We start from the raw sequence: 21545 nt of genomic DNA on the forward strand, positions 1-21545 counted from the left end.
CGCCTTTTTCGCCGAGCCCTGAAGGCCCATCTATTCCGTGCGGCCGGCCTGGCGTAGTTTGATTAAGTTTGATTATGTTTTAGTGGGGGTTTTGTATGGGGTGTTTTTAGAACAGGCCTGTCATTTAATTTGATTTTAGCATAGAAATTATTTATTTATTATTGTGGTTTTTAGTATCGCCTGTTCACCGCCCTGAGTCTTGTAAGGGAGATAGGGCGGTATATAAATTTAATTAATTAATTAATTAATTAATTAATTAATAATGATACTTTGTACATCCAAATTTCTGGATGACTAATCTCAAGAATTTCAGATAAATGTTAACAAACATGAAGGATACAATGGAACTTCATATTATATTGTTTAATGATGCGGAATGGAATACAAGTCCCCAATATCACTCTGATATAATTTCTCAGCTAATGACTGGAATTTTTATAATACTACGGTTTTTAAGTCGTCCACAGATAAACCACTGGGCGACACCGTATTCCTGTTCTATAATTCTCATCATATTACAATGTAACAAGATTGATTCTATTCTGTAATAAATTTAAAACAAGATTATTCATTCTAATCAATATAATCTAGCACTGTTAGATTAATTCCAACACTTTGCCCCAAAATTATGCAATCAATTAGCAGAATTAAATCATCTTTTTTAATTAAACACTTTGTCACTGTCTCCAAGTTTCAAGGATCCCATTGTCTTTCATCCCATCTCTGCCAATTTCATGAAGCAATAAAAATCTAAGGATCAACCTTCCAATAATTTATACATGACTTACCATCATATATTAATTTTTGCTTATCTTGGACTCTTACCAAACAAAGTTATCTAAACCAGCAGAAATATAAACCTTATACAAAAAATGTCTAGTCAACCATAAGCTTTTAACTGCATGAAAAAAACTTCACTTGAAAAAGTATGATCAAAGAGAAAATCTTAAGTCTTTATTACACGTGCAGCACTCATCCAGCATCTTCAACTGTCCAAAATATCAAGGAACCAACATCATTCTATGACTGGGGAAAATGTTTGGGATGTTTTTTATTAAATTGTTCTCCTGCCTTTATTATTATAAGTAATTTGCACCTGCAAACATACCTAATACTCCTTTCTCCTCCTGTTTTTCCCACAACAACAAACCTGAGAAGTAGATTGGGTTAAGAGAGAATAACTAACCCAAAGTAACCCAGCTGGCTTTCATGCCTAAGGTAGAACTAGAATAGGGGTCTTCAAACTTGGCCCTTTTCTGATTTGTGGACTTCAACTCCCAGAATTCCTCAGCTAGCATGCCTGGGAGTTGAAGTCCACAAGTCAGAAAAGGGCCAAGTTTGAAGACCCCTGAACTAGAACTTACAGTCTCTTGTTTCTAGGCCAGCATCTTAACCACTACATCAAACTGGCTCACCACACTAAATTCAAACTGGACGTTAAAACACTAGCAGTTTGATTTTTGTGAATGACACCCACAAAGCTAAAAATAAAGATTTTTAAAAGTTAACTAGGAAAGTATACACTGAAAGTTAAAAATCCATATTAATATTAACAAAAGCAATATTAACCAGTACGCTTAGCTATCATAACTGAGCATAAATATTGAACATAGTATATAATTGTTTTCCTGAGCTGAACAATATGCTAAAGAAATAAAGAAGAGACTATTTCTAGGAAAAAGCAATGACACTTTTATAAAATATCACGAAGTCTAGGTATATTTTTATGCCAATACATAGCAGAATAATTAAAGCAATAGCCATCTAGGAACTGAAAAAAGAATGAAAAAAAGTAAACATCTGAATCAAAGATATGAAGAATACCGCAGACTAGAAAAAAAAACCCAATCAATCCATGCTGGAAGAAAGACTGACAGACTATTCCATTGAGGCAATAATTACCAAGTAGAAACTCAATCTTGGGCATGCAATGACAGCTGAGGATGAAATGAGGATGAAACTAGATAAAACGACTAGATTGGTAAAGTTGAGAAACGTAGAAGACAGGAAGGCAAAGTGGATAGATGAAACCCTGGAATGTCCATAAAAAAACTGTGGAGCATCACCAGGAACAAATCAAGATGGAGGGTAATTGTCCATAGAATCTCCAGGAGTCAGACCTAACTCAATGATATCCAACAACTGTACAAATGAGCTTGAGCAAGCCAAAGATCAGGAGAAGAAATAAATTATCATTTAGTTTTATTTTATCAAACGTTTTGACAACATAATTCCTGCTTTATATGTTATGACAAACAAGGACTTGTGATTAGGTTAAGTCAAAGTTTATTCTTCCTTTTGGACTCATGGGAGGAGTACTTAAGACTGAAGCTTTGCTCTGGCTTGCCAAGGCTCATTCATTTATCATTAAATTACAATTAAAAATTATATATGGGCTAAGTCTGTAACATGTACCTGATTTAGTTGCAGATTTAGTCATTTCAGTATAGTCTGGATATGACAAAGGAGACTCTTGTGTATTAAACTGGTCACTAAAAAGGGGGGTAAAATTAGCAGTAATTTTTAAAAATGCCAAAAAGTCATCAAAATTATGAATACATATATAATATTTACTCTGACCTTTCACCCACTAAACTTGGAATGCATTTTAGTAAGTAGAGAGCACTTTTTAACACCTGGCCAAACTGTGCTACTAGATCTCTCTGCATCCAAACAATTTGGATTTCCTCAGGAACCAAAATTAAACGTACACTCTCTCTTCTTCTCTCTCATATACCAATTGCTAAACAAACTGAGCAGGGATATTCGTCAATATCTCTCATTCCATTGGTACAAATTATTTATCGTAACTTTTCATCAACTGTTGTGACCAACCGCTGCAAGTAACTTAATAACTTTCTGATAGGTTAAGGCAGGGGTGTCACACTCAATTTCATTGAGGGCCGCATCAGCATTGCGGTTGCCCTCGGGGTGGTGGTGGCCAGGGTGGGTGCAGCCTACTGGATGGGCGTGGATGAAGTGGGTGTGACCTACTGGGTGGGCATGGCCAGCTCTACATCGTTCACATCAAGGGTGCCTGTGGGGGCCTGGATAGAAGTGGGACAGATCTGAGGATCTCTGGCAGAAGGGGGTGGGACCGGGGCAAGCGCCAAGGCATGGTCCATTTCTTCATTCCTCACAAAGAGTGACACCTCCCCAGAATGCACCCAGTGGGTGAGACCGACGCAGCAGGGGCTGGTTCCTCGCTGTTTCTAGACGGCCTTGTGGAGCTAAGACTGAATGCGTTTCAGCATAGACGGCTACCACAAAATTGTACATTGGCTCCCGGCTGGTCTGGGCCAGGGCCAAGGCAGTGGGGGCTGTTCCCTCACTGTTTCCAGGATGGCTTCGTGGGCCACATGAAACCACTTCGCAGGCCGCATCCGGCCCCCGGGCCTTATGTTTGACATGTCTGGGTTAAGGAGTTCACACACTTCTCTTGCAAACCAAAGAAATCTCCTGTAATCTAATTTGGTCAGAGGATAGCAACACTCATTACAGCGAACTGCAACTCACAATTAGATGATCAGTGCTCCTAAGAGGTTTGTTTTTAGCACACTCTACCCAAGAGTTGACACAGCACTGAGAATGAGTGGGCGGCAAACCACCTGTTTCTCAAGCAAAATTGTCTCACCATAACCAGTTTGAGGATTTCATCAGCCGGGAAAGGAGCAGGAGTCTGTTTGCTCTCTCCCTGGATAAGCTGAGGAAAGGAAATTGAGCCTCTATTTATATCCTCTGGTCAAAGTCTTGAAAGCAATACCCAATCCTTTATGCCACGTGTATTTTTTTTTAATTAACAAGGAATGTAAATGGGATAAAAGACAACATATTTTACCTTCTCTTAGACTTCTACTTGTTTCCTTATATCAGAAATGAATGCTTCTTCTTTAATAAGTGATTTAATATGAAACACATTGGTTTCGTTTATTTACGTGACGCATTTAATTTAACACAATTTTATACAGCGTTTTAAATTTAATCTACCCGTCTTGTAGTAAAAGAATCATACCACAAGAGGTCATCATTACTGAACATAAAAAATGATGAGCTTCTGAGCCTGAGCAGATACAATCATGTAAAGGCAAAATGTAAACCATGGGATAAGAAACAAAGCATGGAAACCTTAAATTCCGTAAACACTAATACTCTAGTTCAGGGGTAGGCAACCTTGGCTCTTTTATGAGCTATGCTGGCTCAGGAATTCTGGGAGTTGAAGTCCACGAGTCATAAAAGAGCCAAGGTTGCCTACCCCTGCTCTAGTTGATCAGCAGTCGATATTAATGCAACATTTAGGTATTAATATTAGTCTTTAAAAGTTTTAAACTTTGTTCTTTTGTTTTTTTCACAAATAAGATATTTTCCAGTTTTACTTTGAAATGTATTAGAAAAGTGAAAAACTTATATGGCAGTGATGGCGAACCTATGGCATGCGTGCCAGAGGCGGCACTCAGAGCCTTCTCTGTGGGCACACGCGCCATGCCCCGGAGATGGCAACTGTCTCTCTTCAACCAGCCGCCTGCTAACTCGCTGAGGTCCCACATGGCCAGATGCATCCCAGCACGGCTGGTTTCCTTCCCCTCCGTCCCATCCCTCCTGGCCTCGCATGCTCTCCTTTTTCTGGGTGCGACCCACTGCATCGCCTCCTCAGCTGTCAGCTGTCCGTCCAGCTCAGACGCAGCTTCTCTGAACTTCTGGTGGCGGGCTGCAACGCCCCAGAGTGCGCCGGTCGAGGGGCTGGCAGGCTGTGGCTGCTGATGGACACTGTCGGCCCCTGTGCGCTCGCTGGCCTCTGTGTGCGGGGGGCTGATGGTGTCAGGCAGCGGCTGCCCCAGCCCTTTCCTCACCTTGCCCTGCAACAATGGCACCCCTGTCCTGCCTCACCTTGCCTCCTGCCCACCATCCCACCTGCCAGAGACCCCCTGGATCTCCCCCAACCCTGCCCAGTCCCCACAGGCGTCCCTCCCCACGAGCAACATCGAGATGACCACCCCCACTTGGCCACACGCACTGTCTGCCATGACCACTACAGCCACGCCCACCCAGTGGGCCATGCCCACCTGGCACCCAGCAATAAATAAGTGGGTTTTGGGTTGCAGTTTGGGCACTTGGTCTCTAAAAGGTTCGCCGTCACTGCTATATGGGGTCCCAATCCTACTTTCAGTCTTAAGCAAAACATTTTCATTAAAAAGGCATCTGATTTATCTCAGGAAGCTTGGAAATTAGAATAATTTATATCTATTATGGAAAAGGAAATTCTTAATTTAAAAAAAAAATATTTCTAAATCTATTTAAAACTATTCATTAGGAACTATGTTACTATTTCATGAGAACTGCTTAAATAAGCAACATTTATCACCTACACACCTATGAAATTATAAAATAGTTCTTAGAGTCGGTTAAATATTAATGCCTCAAATATTATTGTATTCTAGGGAATGGAGCAATAGGGGAGAAAACTAACGTGTGCAGAAGGCACTAACATTATATGAATTATTTTAGCTATATTCTAAGGATATTATCTGAAATAGACACATTTAAAATTAGAGATGTCTTGTATCATTTAACCTAGTCTACCTATCAGTGTAAATTCTATATTTAAAAGGACATGCACCTAAGATTTCGTGCATTACTGGTACAATTAATATTGTCAGTGAATTAAACTAAGCCAATTGTGGCATTTAAACAAGCAGCTTAAAAGAATAAGGAAAGCTGAAAATACATTGTCAGAGATTAATTAAGTTAGGTATAGGTAGCTGCAACAAACTGACATTAATAATTCTACAATGTAAAATACAAAAGTATAGAACAAACGAGTAAATTTAACTTATCAGTCTACAGAAGGTTTTAGTCTTAGCAATTATAAAGAAGAGTATATGCCAGTCCTCCTGCAATCAAATATTCACTTGAGTAGTAAAACTAATTCTCAGTTCAGTTTCTATGTTCAATGAATAAAAACAAATTTTGGAATATTCTGGACTTTTTTTGCACACTATGGCATTTAAATTTTTTTTAAAGCATATAATGAAATGATCTAGATCCAACTCAGGCCTCAATCCTATGCATTCGCTCAGAAAGAACAGAGATATGAGTGGTCCTAGAATCAACACTATAATTGTACACTCTGAAATAACCTCGGTGTAGGCTGGGGAGCAGGGGGCAGCAACTATTACTAGCTTCAATTGGTATATCAATTAGTTTGTCCTTTCCTGAACACAAACAGCTACTAATGATGTCCATGTTCTGATAATTTCGAACTTAAACAGCTATAACCTGTTCCATATATGGTTACTCTTGTAATTGGGGCAGAAGCTAAAGCTGCAGCTACAATAGAGCAATTGGGTATTTATATATAACAGTTCTGCTGAAATAACTACAGTAGCTTGTAAAGCCAGATTCAAAGCTTTGCTTTTGACATGTACAGTAAGAACCTAACCAACTTGGGACTAGATGGCCCAACCATACTGATCCGGACATTGAGAGTCTAGAACAAGGGTCCCCAACCCCCGGTCTGTACTGGGCCGCGGCATGCCAGCAACAGGGCCGCACAAACAAGCAAGCCCCATCTATGGGATGCAGGCAGACACAAAACCACGCACCCTCCGGTCAGCAGAAAAACCTCTCTCCACAGAACCGGTCCCTGGTGCCCAAAAGGTTGGGGACCTCTGGTCTAGAAATTCACTTCTAGTTGTTTGTTTATATTTCTGACCTGCCTATAATTACATCTTCCCTTGATCCTGGCCTCTTCCATATGGAGGAAGTTTTCTTCCTGTTTGTTTTTTCTGTATGTTGGGGTTTTTTTTTTAAAAAAAAAAAACACTGTTCTTAATTTATTGCTTTTAATTCTTATTGTACATTTTGAAAGTAACTTAGAGATGTTTTTGCATAGGAAGCAGTATATAAAATTATTTATCTATCTATTTATTTGTTATTAGTTTATATTTCAAATTCTAGGCCAGCTTCAACTCTGGACAACTTAATACAGAAAAATCGTAAAATTTCAACTAAAACTCCGAAGTACATGTTATCCAGGAGGAGGAGGAGGAGTAGCTAACTCTCAACCCCACTCACAGAAATAAAAATAGGTAACACCCCACCCCAATCCTGCTTTACCCTAACCTGTCCTATGGAAATGTGTTTTTAATGCACTTTTAAAGCTGGCAAGTTGGGAGTCCTGCAAATCTCTGGAGGAATGCTGTTCCAGGATAATATAGGTGGAGAAAATGGTACAAGTTAAAAACACAATACTGACCTTTGCCTGCTGAATTGTGCTGGAAATGGTATGTTTCTCATTTGTGGAAAAAATTCTTCTCCTGTTATCTTATTATGATGATCTATATAAGTTAGTGGAAGACAGGCATCCCTGGCGCTCAACTGGATAGGCAGCTTTTGTGAAAAACTTTCATGATCACTCCTTGGGATAAATTGCTGATCAAAATACAGCCTCTTACCTGTAATTAAACAAAACTTGCAGTATTCTCACTAGTCAGGAGTAGGCAACCTTGGCTCTTTTATGACTCGTGGACTTCAACTCCCAGAATTCCTGAGCTAGCTGCTGGCTCAGGAATTCTGGGAGTTGCAGTCCACGAGTCATAAAAGAGCCAAGGTTGCCTACCCCTCCACTAGGTAAACATGCGGAAAGATAGCTTTTAAGATTGAAAAAAAAAACATCTATTCAGAAACACGATTTTTTCACGTATTTGCTGTTTTTGCTAACTGCAACTGAACAACTACTGGTAGTCTTCAACCTGACAACCATAATGGAGTCGGCCCGTCATGCTCATAAATCATGAAATCCACGTGGCTGACCCAATTTTAAGACCTTTCGGTGGTAGTAGTTAAATGTACGCTGCCATTGTTAAGCAAGCCAATGATTCACCACAGGCTGATTTTGCTAAAAGACAGAAGTAAATCCTGGTTCTCGGCAAAACTACATTATAAAACACAGTCACATGACCATGGGATGCTGCAAATGGCTGTAAATGTGGGCAGAGAACCCAACATGTGGTCATGTGACCAGGGGGGGGGAAGAGACGCCATCAGAACATTGAAACCGGGTTGCAAATACCTCCAGGAAAGTCTGTCATAACTTTGAACAGTCGTACGTCCAGGACTACCTGTATACTGTACCTTTATAAAAAATACAGGTGATTGGTTTGCCTTGCATCAAATATTTTTCTAAAGAAATATAAATGTTTAAAATGTTTGTAAAAGTCCTTTAACAAAATTTCAACTGTGCAAAACTTCTTGAAGAAGCTTGTCTTTCTTCCAGCAAGAGCATTTACTAGACTGAAAGCATAATGGACTGATGGCTAATTTAAAGCTCAAACTACTATACAGAGGTTATAATATCATACATACATCATTACCTAAGAGTGAATCTCACTAAATTGAAAGGTACTTACTTCTAAGGTGGAAATACATACAGGGTTGCATTGACTAAATCTGAAATAGGTTTATTGATAGAAGAATGATATTTAGATTCACATTCAAAGGCTACCTTCATTATTTTAAAAAGTGTTAAAATACTGCTATAGAAAAAAACTATGGATTAGTATTCTTACAGTCATTGGGAAGAAATAGTTTATCTGGAAGTAGATTCCCACAGGAAACAGTTTTGGACAACCTTGCGCGAGCATTGCTGACTTTTCTGATCTCCGCTGAATCCACTGGTGGTAAAGGTGGGGAAACGCAATAGTCTTCATAATTAGAGGCTGATGACAATAATTTTGGCTTCTGTTATAAAACAAAATTTAATTTAGCATACGAACAATTCAACCACAAGAGTAAAAATTCCTAATTCCTTAGAAGATATTCTCATAAAGGTTTACACTGAATACAACAGAATTCGAAACAAAACTAAAAAAGATTGCATTGTGTAAATTTTGTAAAAACATTAGTCACGTTATTAATTCCCAATAGGCAGAGCTATTTCTCCAGTTTTGAGATTTTTTGCAAGCATTTCTTAAATCACTTGCATGATATATGCCGCAGTCCCATTATATTGGGTAAAATTGACAACATGTGCCAATGCACACAGAATTCACTTGTTCAAGTATTTCAGTTTATAAAACAAAATCCTAGCATTTATGAATGCAAATGATATAGGAAATGCTTGTAAAAAAAATCTCAGAACCAGAAAAATAGCAATTGATTTCCAGCAGAAGGTGGGATCACAACTCAAGACTTAAGTAGTCTATAACTAAGCCTTCTATTGATTGCAACCTACAAAAATGCAAGAACCAACATTTAGTCCTTCTGAGCTGGAGCTATCTTCTTGACCCTCATGCTTGAATCATATAATTAACAAAAGGTGCAGTTGCTCTTTGAATCAAAAGAATGGAGCTCAGGTTTTTTTACCCTGAACAAGAGCATTCTTTAGCCTACCATCACTGGGGAAACCAATGGCCACAGAAAAAGTATGCTACATCTTTTATAGCGAGTGACAGCTAAGGGCTCTATTTTGTCCTAGATATGAACTATCTGGTTGCTATAGGCCAGGGGTAGGCAACCTTGGATCTTTTATAATTTCTGGACTTCAACTCCCAGAATTCCTGAGTCAGGAATTCTGGGAGTTGAAGTCCACGAGTTATAAAAGAGCCAAGGTTGCCTACCTCTGCTATAGGCTAATGCCAGAACACATTTTTCTGTTCTTAAATTGCAAATTCACTCTCCTGTTCTGAAGTTACAATGTATCTTTGCCCCTCCTGTGACCTGAGTACCTTCCCCTTGATGCACACCCCCAGCCAGATCACAATCTTGAGCAGATGACAAAATCCCCAGTGGAATATGGCAGTAGGTTTAAGCATCAAGCTGCATCATCCCTACAAATTGCAGGTTTTCTTAGTGTCAAGATTTAATTGGGCACAGAGTATACAAGCATTGCCAAAAATAAATACGCACATGGTCCAGTGGGCTGAGGCGTGCACAAGAGGCAGGTCTTGACTCAACTGACTCAAAGCTAGAAGAGTGGAGACTAGAAGGAAAAACAAATCATAATAATCAATGTGTACACAGCTGTTTATGTGTTTTTCACCACAAGATTTCCTTCTGTGTGTCACTAATGCAGTGAAAATATTTTTACTGCCAAGTTGCTCAATTTACCTCAAACTTCTTTCTTGGAATAATACGTAAAGGACAAAAATGCTTTGTTATAAAGAAAAACAAAAGTTTTTGTTTTATCTCATAGATTCCTAGCTGGTAAATTCAGTGGAAGAATTAACACTGTTATTGTTTTGTGCCCTTCTGTATGTGGTGATAAATAATTACAGTGGTTAGCCATTCAGTGACAAAGTTTCTCCTCTATAAGCAATTGTTTCTGGAATCACAAAACCAACCAAAAAAAAGAGAGTTTTAGCCAGTACATTTCAGCAGCTTTAGCTTCCTATACACAAAACCTAGTAACGGTTTTGGATTGGAATTTTCATTTTAGAAGTGAGTAACTTTAAATATTTCTAGAGGACCTATGTCGTAATAAGATATGGACAACTGCATAATTGGTTTTTTATTTCTTGAACTGAGAATGATGAGAAGTATTCAAGTAGGTTTCAAGCCTACATATTCAGTATGAACAAAGGTGTTCCCCCCCCTTGTTTTTCATACCTAAAAGCAGAAGGTGGTCTATTTTCAGGTGTCCTTGAAGAGGTGGAACCAAAAAGTTTCCTTCGCTCATCTCTTGGTGTAAATGGCCTTTGAGTTCTTAAAGTCCTTAGTGTACTTCGTGCTTCATTTATGATCTCAGCACTAGTCTTCTGGACAGGTAATAAAGATTTATAGAATGCTTCTGAATAGTCTAGATTTTTGTTCTTTGAAGACTGCATATTGCTGCACAGAAAAAGAAATAAAATATTTAAGACAGGATTATTTCCCATGTAAGTTTTTAGAATTCAGATTACACGGTAATGTACATCTAATCCTTGTAGTTCCCAGTATACTGGACATTAGTCCATGCTGCTTAGCCATCTGTCTGCACTGCAGATTAGCATAATCAGTCTAGTCTATACATAAGCAAAAACCATACTACGACAGGATTTTCCAATACAGTACTCTGATCTATATACTTTTATGATATATAACATAGCTTCCAACTGTAGTGAATATCCCTTCAGCAAGAAATTAACAAGCACACATAAGACATATAGACCACAATAAACACATAGTCATTTCTGACAAATACTAAGCACATAGAGCTTATAAAACAAAAATGGACCCTGGCAGGTTCACAGCTGAACATCAAGACAGTCAGCCTATTAGTTAACTAGAGCCCTAAGCTATTCAAAGCTTTAAAGCTTAAGACCAACATTTAGAATTAAGTCTGGAAAACAACAAGCAAATGGAATCAGTGAAGATTTCATACTGGAATTAAAAACATCATAATATTTATTAATTAACAAGCATAATTGTTGCATTTTGCAGCAACCTACAGAATCTCTGGAACCTATTCAATAGTAGAGCTAATTTAAATAGTCTTAAATATGATCTAATCGAAATATGGAAAACTTACCAGATCAGATTCCAAGGTTCCCCACTAATGCTAATTACAGCATTAAGGATTTTTAAAGTCTCATTTAAATATCTTTATGTTGCCTAACTTCAGGTCTTGTTTCTGAAAAATTCTAGGCTTTCATTTCTGTTCTGTTATATTAATGCTTTATGCGAAAAAACATCTTATCAGTGGAAGAACTGGGCCAAGCAGGACAGAGTTAATAAGACAGAAACACAACAGAAGGATACGCCTTAGAAGTTGAAGTAAGAAATAATGACTGTACATCTAAAGTTTGATAAACGTTTTACGAGTAGCAAAGCAGAATGTCATCTTAAGTCTTCTGAATATGTAATACCTCAAAAATAAATGTGATAGATCACAGACCTACAGTACCAGAAGGTGTAATCAAACCAGCATATCCACTCTCTCTCCATGTTATTATACAAAGTTTACAGTCTATCTGAACTGTTCAGAGACACAGTTTTTCAACCTGCATAAAGAACAGAAATTGTTCCAGCTAGTACAAAGCTTCTTCTGTTACTGGAGCTACAATTATTCTTGCCCTACTTAATGACAAAAAACCCACGCAGAAGTATAAGAAGCACAGGAAAATCTTTTTACAAAGATGAAAGATATACAAAAGCCACTCACTGAAAGCGTCTCTGTTACATGCTCTCACAGCCAAACATGATAATTCTCCAAGTTGAAAGAAAACTACACTGATATCCTTTATAAAAGCACTCACCTATTAGTTTATATTTTAGTGAGTGATGCAATAATGATATTTTGGCAGGATTTGAACAATAAAGAGAAAAATCTAGTTTCAAAAGAAAGAAGGCAACCCTATATGTGCTATTAAACAGAAAACAAGCATTGCTGATTAGTATTTAAATATTAGTATTCTAATATTATATTAGAATAAACAATCAATTTAAAAAAGAACTATGTTCCCTTTCAGTATGTATGTGTGTGTGTGTGTGTATGTGTGTGTGTATCAATGAAACCTGTTTTAATGCATTTATAATTTTTAAAAAGCACACCAAATCAGTTACTTTCTGTGTTAGTCAGCAATCCATTTGGAATATTTGATTTGTTACTTGCAAGGCATAAAAAGACACTTCAATTTCATTTTCAGTGTAATTTCTGCAGCTCTCATTTCTAATCGCTTCTTTTCAAGTTCAGAGAGCAGAAATACATAGTCTTATCATAGAGTAGCTGGCTACGTATCCGCACTTGATTACACCTGAGCTAAGTGTGTGTGAATTGGTTCCACTGGGATGCATTATGTTCCAGTAAGAAAGAAATATTAAAATCTAATTGTAATATTGTATCCATTCCTATGTTTACTTGCTAATGAATTTATGAAAAATTTTATTCCGTGGTTTTTGTAGAGGATTCAAATAACTTTCCTAGAATAAAGCAGATCATCCTTTCACACAGCTCTATTTCTTTCCTTCTTTCTAACTCCACTCACATAACTATCCCATTTACTTTGATTTTGCCTGTTACGTCTGTTTTTAGCTTCTAAATTAATTAATTTGCACCTTATTAAATCAATCATTTAAATAATGAATAAGAAACACAGAATAAAAGCAAGCCGCCCTGGAAAAACTTTTTCAGCTGCACTCAGTAGTCAGAAACCCAAGAGGGCTTTAGCTAGGAATTTTAAATAGTAATTCTTCATTCATCAGAGAAGACTATTTTTTATGCTCAACAGATTTTTAGAAGCAGCTTGTAAATTGGCATCGAGAGCAGTATATATTTCATTTAAACAGAATTCTGACTAGATCTTATTAGGCATTTGATATCCCTAAAGAATATCTAGCTAGAAAAATGGAAAACAGTTTAACTCTGATCTTGTCCATATACAAAGGCTACACCCGTCAAGTTGGCAACACACACACCATGGCCACAGAATGTTAGAAAGCCACTGTGGTATATTAAGATACTGGACTGACATCCAGAAATCCAGATTTAAGTCCACCCTCAGCTATGGAAGCTCACTCCTGCACTGTCTCTCTTTTTCTTATCTTACCTCACAAGGTTGGGAATTATGAGAAGAGGAAACACTATAAACAAGTACGTTGCTTTGAGTTTCTGAATAAAAAGGGAAGAATGATAAAATCTTATCAATAAATTAATTGTTGCCTGCAATTTATATTAATGTAGCTGTCTCGGATGAATATTATAAAGACTGGTGGTAACTTTGGAGTGTTTCCTCTAGAGCAGTGGTGGCGAACCTATGGCACGGGTGCCAGAGGCGGCACTCAGAGCCCTCTCTGTGGGCATGCGCGCTGTCGCCCCAGTCCTAGGCCTTCAGCTGGGTTTTATAAAACTTTTTCGCTTTAGGCTTCCGTCACCATGTGCAAAAAAAGAAAAAGGTTCAATCAATCAGTCAATTTCAACTTCTTGCGGGAAAAAAAAGAACTTGCAAAGTTGAAATTGATTGATTGAACTTTTTAGTCCCACCCAGTCTGCCGTTACCATCGCAGCCACGCCCACCCAATGGGCCACACCCAGCCGGCACCCGACGATGCATAAGTGGGTTTTGCGTTGCAGTTTGGGCACTCGGTCTCTAAAAGGTTCGCCATCACTGCTCTAGAGTTGTGGAGCAGGGAAGAATTGGCAAGAACTTCCACTTTGTCCTACTATGCAACTCTGTGCGTTCTCCTCTGCACAGGTAAGAAACCAGAATGTTTTGTCACCATTCCCCATCCTCCTCAGCCATTCTGAGGCAGCTCTCCCACATTCTATATATACCAAAGAACAATTGGGTAGAAGCTCCATCGTGCACAAAGTGACTTCCTAGTAAACATTTATAAGGATCATAGGACAAGTTATAATCACTGATATAATCATAATGTATGAAACTAAACATCAGAAAAATTAAACTTCTTAACAGACTTACATAAAGTCGCACCATATACCTATTATTTCTTTATTGATTTTAAAGACACATCAGTACAAAAGCTACAACATAGAGGGGGGTTTTTTAAATAAAAAAAACAATAACTCACATCGTTTGTCATAGGAGCAGGAGCATTTGATAAGTTTCTGAAAGATCTTGATGGAAGAGATCACTCACTCCTGTCTCTGGAGCCAAACTGTTCCAAGGAGGGGAACTCCAATCAGGAATGATACCTTCTTCTTCCAAATATCTTAGAAGAAGAGCACCCTCAACAGACACACTCTGCTTGCATATACCAAATGAGCAAATTCTATCTAGGACAAGTACAATACAAATACAAAACTATGAAAGGGATAATCAGCATCTTAAACTGCACTCAGAAAGACAGTGATAGTCACTGCAGCTCCCATATTAGTGTAAATACTACATTGATTGGTCTGGCCCTTATCAGACATTAGACCAGGGTGGATTTGATTTAAATCAAGTCGATTTAAATCATGATTTTAATCACTAGTAGAAAGGCTTGATTTAAATCAATTCGATTTAAATCATAATTTTGAAAGAGCAACTGTCATCTCTGTCCCGCAGCGGCTCCTCCTCTGACCCGCTGTTGACTCACCAACAGTCCCATTCACTTTAATGTGAGGGCTGGTGATGCGGCAGTAACACAACAAGGTGAGGGATGTGGAGGACAGCACGTAAGGGAATGCCCGCTAACAGGCGCCGCCATGATGGATCTGAAATGACAGGTGCTCTTTAAATGTAAAGCCTCATTCTTGCTGGTGGTTAGAATGTTTAATACTATTATTTGCAAACAAAACGAAGGTTTCCTATTTAGAATAATAAGCTGTCAGGTTAGTAAAACAGCGATATCAGAACTGATTTTAGGTTAATAGGTTAATCGCACACACCGTGTTTCCCCGAAAATTACATCTACTCTGATTTTGGGGGGTGGGCCTAATATAAGCCCTTCCCCCAAAATAAGCCCTAGTTAGGATCCTGCCCACTCCGTTCCACCTTGCTGCCGCAATGGGGCAGGAGAGCATGTGTTGTGCCACTGCCACTACGAGGCAAGGCAGGTGGGGGAGGGGGTGGAGCTGCCATAGACACCCTGCACCTGCTTACTTCACACACGATTTTAGCACAGAAACTATTTATTTATTATTGTGGTTTTTAGTATCGCCTGTTCACCGCCCTGAGTCCCGTAAGGGAGATAGGGCGGTATATAAATTTAATTAATAAATAAATAAATAAATAAATAAACACACACCCATCCAGGCCATTTCTTGCTCAGCGACCTTCCCTTTCACTCCCCTCCCGAGCTGGACTACCATGCTACAGAGAATGGGCAGGATAGGCCTGGTCCCTCTCCGCCATTTCGGAGCCAGCTCCATTTCATGCTGAATAAACTAAATTATTAATGTATCTTAAATAGAAAACTATATTTAGATAGATTTTTACTCCAAAAGCATTTTATTAAAATAAATTTGATAAAAAAAATCCGATTTAAATTTAAAAAATACGTTTTTTAAAAAAATTATCGGTTATTATCCACCCTGCATTAGACAGACAGTTACAATGTGCACCACTTGGAATTTCTGGGTGGTCTTGGAGAGCAGTCTCATGTAATGAGAATTCACTTAATTCTATATCCAGTATTTAAAAGGCCCATGATAAAAATAATTCTAACTGTTCTTCAGTAATAGTGGAACAGAAACTGCAATACATTTTACAGAAATTGCACAATCCCTCAAACATATACATTAATTTCTTGGAGCACCTTTTTCAAAAGATATGTGGAAGTATTTATTCTCCCATGAGCAACTATCCATAGTTTCTATCAAACAGCATAATTCCCAGAATTCTTTAAAAAAAATCCTGACAGTTAAACTAGTAGAAAATTTATTTAACCCTTTGGTAAGATTTATAACCAAACCAATTTTTCAATCTGGAAGATTATATCAAAATACTTCTGATTCCTATTGTTGTTTGGGCTCTTTCTTTGTGGCAGCCCCTCAAATATTGGAAGACTGCTTTAATGTCACCTAGTCCTTCTCTTTGTTAGACTAGACATAGACAGTTCCTGAAACCATTCATCATGTTTTTGCCCCCAGACCCCTAATCATCGTTGTTGCTCTTCTCTGCATTCTTTCTAGAGTCTCAACATCTTTTTTTGTATCATGGTGACCAAAACTGGATATAGAATTCCAAGTGTGGTCTTCCCAAAGCAGTATAAATCTGTATACTGCAGCATACTGCTAGCTCGTATTTAAGTGGCTGTCCACTAGGACTCCTAGCTTCCTCTCACAGTTACTGCTGTTGAGCCAGGTGCCACCTATTCTATACCTGTGCATTTAGTTTTTCTGGCCTAAGTGTAAAACCTTACTTTTCTCACCGAGTTACATTTTGTTGTATAGGGCTCAGTGTTCAATTCTGTCAAGATCCTTCTGGATTTTAAGCCCATCTTCTAAAGTTATATTGTACTACTGTATGTTTTTCACTATCATACATGTTAACACAAAACATAGAAAGAATAAAAAGGAGAACTCCTTATAGACTATTTAGTCCAATCCCATGCTCACATTAACTAAGCCATCCCTAACTCCTGACCATCTAAGCCCCATTTAAAGATCATCAATGATCTAAGAGAGATTAGAACACACTCCTTGCTCTAAATATTTTCTAAATTATGGTAAAAGATTCTTAGTAAGCTAAGATATATAAAGTGTTGCTTTCCTTATCAGAAATATAATTCAGCAAATATAGACATTTCTATGTTAGGTAGAAATAAATGGTGCCAACAGTAAAGATGTCTTTGAGCCAAACTCCATACTTATTAACTATAAGACACTTAAATACAGTTTCATTGGCAACAGTTACAGAAGCACCCCTTTTTTTGCAAAGTTTTTCAAATTCCCAATCTGACTTATAGACCCAAATTCTCTGTTGGTTTCATTTAAACGCTACCAGCCTTGTTTAGTTTTCAAATTCAGATAAGCCAAGCAAGTGGTGAAATTTATTTCTGAGCCATAACCATTTTTTTGTAATGCAAGAATTACAGAAACAAAAAGGTAGATTACTTTTTCCTGTCCCATCCTCTTTAGTCTCTCTTTGTTAAATAGTATAGAAAGTTACCCTTCATGGCCTTCAATTGACACAGGTTATACAGTGGGGAACAAAAGCATCTTGAATATAAGGAAAAGAATTGTGTTCATACCTTTCTTTCATCTTGTGATAGTTGGAGGATTTTAAAACTGATAACACACATCACCCAAATTCTTATCCCTCCTTGCAAGAAATTTAATATAAGTTCAGCACCAAAAGGTCAGCAGTCCTTCTATTCTCTCAAGTTCAATTTCCTCTCGTCCCTCAATTGATACTTACAAATAGACCTTGCTGTGCTGTTTTAGAGTTTGTGGGTATGGTTATGGAGAGGGGTTACGTGGTGTTATGGTGAACTGTTGTCATCAAAAGACAATATGGATTATTTGGTTTAACTCTGGCTTCTGTGTTTTATAAATCATACTTCGTGATTTAGGAAGACGGCAAACACTCAGATCATATGGCAGTTCCCCATCTTACACCTTCAGAATCTGCAAACATCTGAACAATAGCCATGGGAACTGAGAATTCTGATTCTCCACACATCTGGAAGACACTATGGCGCATATGGAGAACAGGTTGAATAAGACACATGTGGTTAAAAGAATCAATATGAGATTCAGCTCATCCATCATAGTTCTAAATCAATTTTCTATTTAAGCCTTTTTCTTACATATATGTTCCTCTCAGCCTATTAAATTCTTACTCCCTGAAGAAACTGTCTCATATATACTTCCTAAACAGCTTGGGACTTCAGTGCAGTTTTGATAAGGAAATATCATAAAGTTCAATAGATGGGCTCAGAATTATTCCAAAATCTTGGCCATCGTTTCCACAACATATTAACCCATGATTAACTAAATCAATATATACTGTTTTCTGGACTTACATAAGACAGTAAACTGCAACATAAAAAACCTCATGGACTGATCATGCAAGACTCGAGTCTAAAATGTGGTTGGTTAGATGTGTTGCTGCATGTTATGCGAACATTGTCATACCTGGCAGCATATCTGTTGTACATACTTCATTAACTTCTGATATAAGAAAGCACATTCACCATTTGCTTTGTTGCAAACTCACTATTAGCTATTATTATTGACAAGCATTAGGATGAAATGCAAGTTGATTCCAGCATTTCTCTAAAAGAGAAGGTGAAATAAATAGGGACCTTCCTTTCCTACTTTTCAGAGACTGCCCCTTAAATTATCTGTTTAATTTTCATTATCTTCTAGGAAACGACGCATCCTTGTAGCTAATAGTTACTGTATATAATTACGGTATCTCACCAACAGCAGTAATTCCCATCAAAGTTTCACAGGCGAGGGAGCGCGAATAGGCACCTGCCATAGTATATCGGCCAGATTCCTAACGCGCGCTGGCCATGGCAAGTGACACAACTTATGCCCGTGCACGCTCAACCCACACGCGGCAAACCGAATGCAAATCGTCAGGCTTCCGCGCGGCAAGCTCCCGGCACAGTAGCCCGGCGACCCCGTTACCATAGCAACCGTACACGCACGGGCCTTCCTTCATTACAAGCCTTCCCTCGATTCTTCGCTCCTTAGCTTAGTGATTGCGGGGGAAAACCTCGATCGAGAAAGCGACCAGAAACGAGCGGTCATCACGTACACAAATCAGAGTTGCTTTCCTTCTCCCGCCGTAGCCGGTGTAGCACGAAAATTGGCCCTTTTCCCTTCATTAAATACTGCGCAAACTCAGAAAAGCTGAGCATGCCCAATAGCGCCGATTGACGCCTTTGCCCTTCGCCTATTGGTAACTAGCGAGCCGAGACTGAGCATGCTCAATAGCATTAAGTGAAGTCTATTGTACCCGTAGTTTGTCCTCTTTTATTTTGTGGTGCGCCCCCGAATAAGGGCGAGAACTAGATATTCACAAGATAAACAGTATTGTATATTCCTTATATAACTCTGTATCGTTACTTTAGTAGCACCATCTGGTCTCTTAATTGTTTTTTTCCATAAAGGTTTATCTTTTAATTGCTATAACTGCGATCATACAATATTGTAGCCAGTATTACACAGCCCAAACCTCAGCAGATTCGTTTATCCTAAATATGAATCCGTAGCTTTCCCTTCTAATATTAATCACATCTAAAGCTGGTTCATACTAACCACTAGTTTGCAAAATAATTCAGTTGGCTGTGTTCTCAATTAACGAAAATGCTTTACCCTAAAACAAGTTTATTGACTTGTAAATAAGCATTATTTACATTAGGATTGTTTTCCCAAAAAAATAGCAGAATTTAAAGTTGATATACACTATTAAGTCTCTTTTATACACCAATCCATTACTATTTCCTATCAGACATCAGTTATACAATATTAGCATTGAAATAAACAGTAAATGCAAATTACATAGGCTGGATTCAGGTTTATTCATCTACCTAGACAACAGACACACTAAAATCAGCAAAATATAAATTATTCATGACTAACTTATCTCACTGGATTTTACCAGTCAACACAAAGCATTAAAATCTGGAATCAAGCCAAGCCTAATGTCACAAAGTGAATATTATTTTCTTTCCTTTTTAATAACTTCTCATATATATATATATTCATCCCTGTGTCTTTTCAATTAAAGAGATACCACGAAGGAAATTAAATACCATCTGCGATGAGCTTTTTTTTTTTTAGTGCTCAATTTTGAAGCACTTTTTGGATTAGAAACTAAAAGGATTTTTTCCCCCCAAAAAGTCATTTTAAACATGAATGGACAATTCATTATTTTCTCTGGCATCCTCCCCAGAATCATTCCCTTACTTATCAGGTCCACAGACAAAACCTTAGGATCTAATGTCATGATGCTGCCAAAATAATGAACATGAACCTTTTCCCTGTGATTATAATAATATAACATTTAATTGAGCCACTTTTGTGTAAGAGTCACCAAGCTTTCTTGACTCTTTCTCTACCTCTTTCATAGGCACATTATTTCTCTTTTCCCCATTCTCTAAACTGTCAAACTCAAGAGTTAATTTTAACTTTTGTGCTTAGCTTTCCTTTATAATTTTCTCACTTAGCAGTCGCAATTCCTTACATATACTGTTTAATTAAAAGGAAGTTCCAATCCTTTCCACCCCTCATCTGCAAATAAATAGGTAACTCCTTTGAGTATCCTGATGGCTTCATGGACACATTTACATAGTTTTCCTGGCAATGATACAGAACTGATTTTCCACTGTTTTCTTCCAGGATATTTGATCCTTCATGTACTGTATTTTAAAGGCAAGTTGTATAGAATTTTGTAGACAAAAAACAGTACTTTGGATTCAGAAACTGATTGCAGTTCAATATTCTCAAGTCTTTGTATAAAGAATTGAACAAAGCAAATGAGAACTTTGGGAACTAGTCCATGAGAATTTCATTAAGGATTCTCACCCTAATTAGCAATGACATTTGTTTCTCTACCCCTGATGCTGTGTAACGAGAAAATGAAGTAATCAGCAAAGTAGTCCTCACTTATCAACAGTAACTAGGAGCAGAATTTCCATCATTAACTGAGCAAGTTGTAAAGCATGATATTAATAACCACATTGCTTAGGGATAGCAATCCTGGCTTCCCTGTTTCCATCATTAAACAAGGATTGTGTATTGTTAAAGAAGACCCAGGTGGCTCAAACAGAAGGCAGCAGGCAGGTATGTGGCTGCTGCTAGATGGGGAAGAGGCATGGTGGGTGGGGGAAGGTGCAAGGAACTTTGAAGGCCATCCATAAGTACCACTCATTCAAGGACATTGTAACTTGAAATGATCACTGAAAGAGTGATTATTAAACAAGGACTATCTGTAGATCTTATATTGCAGTATAGGTAGTCTTCACTAATTAAACTGGAAACTCCAATCCACTTCCAAGTAAAAAAAAAAAGAACCATGTCAACACACTGCAGTTGTGAACACAAAGCAGTTCCAGCAGTTGCCATTATTGAGGACTACACAGGTCATTAAGCTTTTGACTTCCTGCTGACTTCCCCATTGACTTTGCTTGTCAGAAGCTGGCAAGGAAAGTAGTGAATCACAATCGCATGA

General features: G+C 38.0%; 1 protein-coding gene across 1 annotated transcript in view; it reads right to left on the reverse strand.

The window, feature by feature from the left end:
• Window positions 1-18803, reverse strand: part of ARMC2 (armadillo repeat containing 2) — a 42547-nt gene extending 23744 nt beyond the window's left edge. The window contains exons 1-6 of the mRNA XM_015821317.1: window positions 18785-18803; window positions 10603-10824; window positions 9904-9976; window positions 8565-8736; window positions 7253-7451; window positions 2416-2492 (exon numbers count right to left, since the gene is read on the reverse strand). Coding sequence (XP_015676803.1) covers window positions 2416-2492; window positions 7253-7451; window positions 8565-8736; window positions 9904-9976; window positions 10603-10820 — 739 coding nt within the window. The 5' untranslated portion in view covers window positions 10821-10824; window positions 18785-18803. The remainder of the gene's footprint in view (window positions 1-2415; window positions 2493-7252; window positions 7452-8564; window positions 8737-9903; window positions 9977-10602; window positions 10825-18784) is intronic.
• Window positions 18804-21545: the final 2742 nt, after the last annotated feature.

This window comes from Protobothrops mucrosquamatus, unplaced genomic scaffold, assembly GCF_001527695.2.
Source record: "Protobothrops mucrosquamatus isolate PMUCROS unplaced genomic scaffold, P.Mucros_1.0 scaffold1302, whole genome shotgun sequence".
Lineage (NCBI taxonomy): Eukaryota > Metazoa > Chordata > Lepidosauria > Squamata > Viperidae > Protobothrops > Protobothrops mucrosquamatus.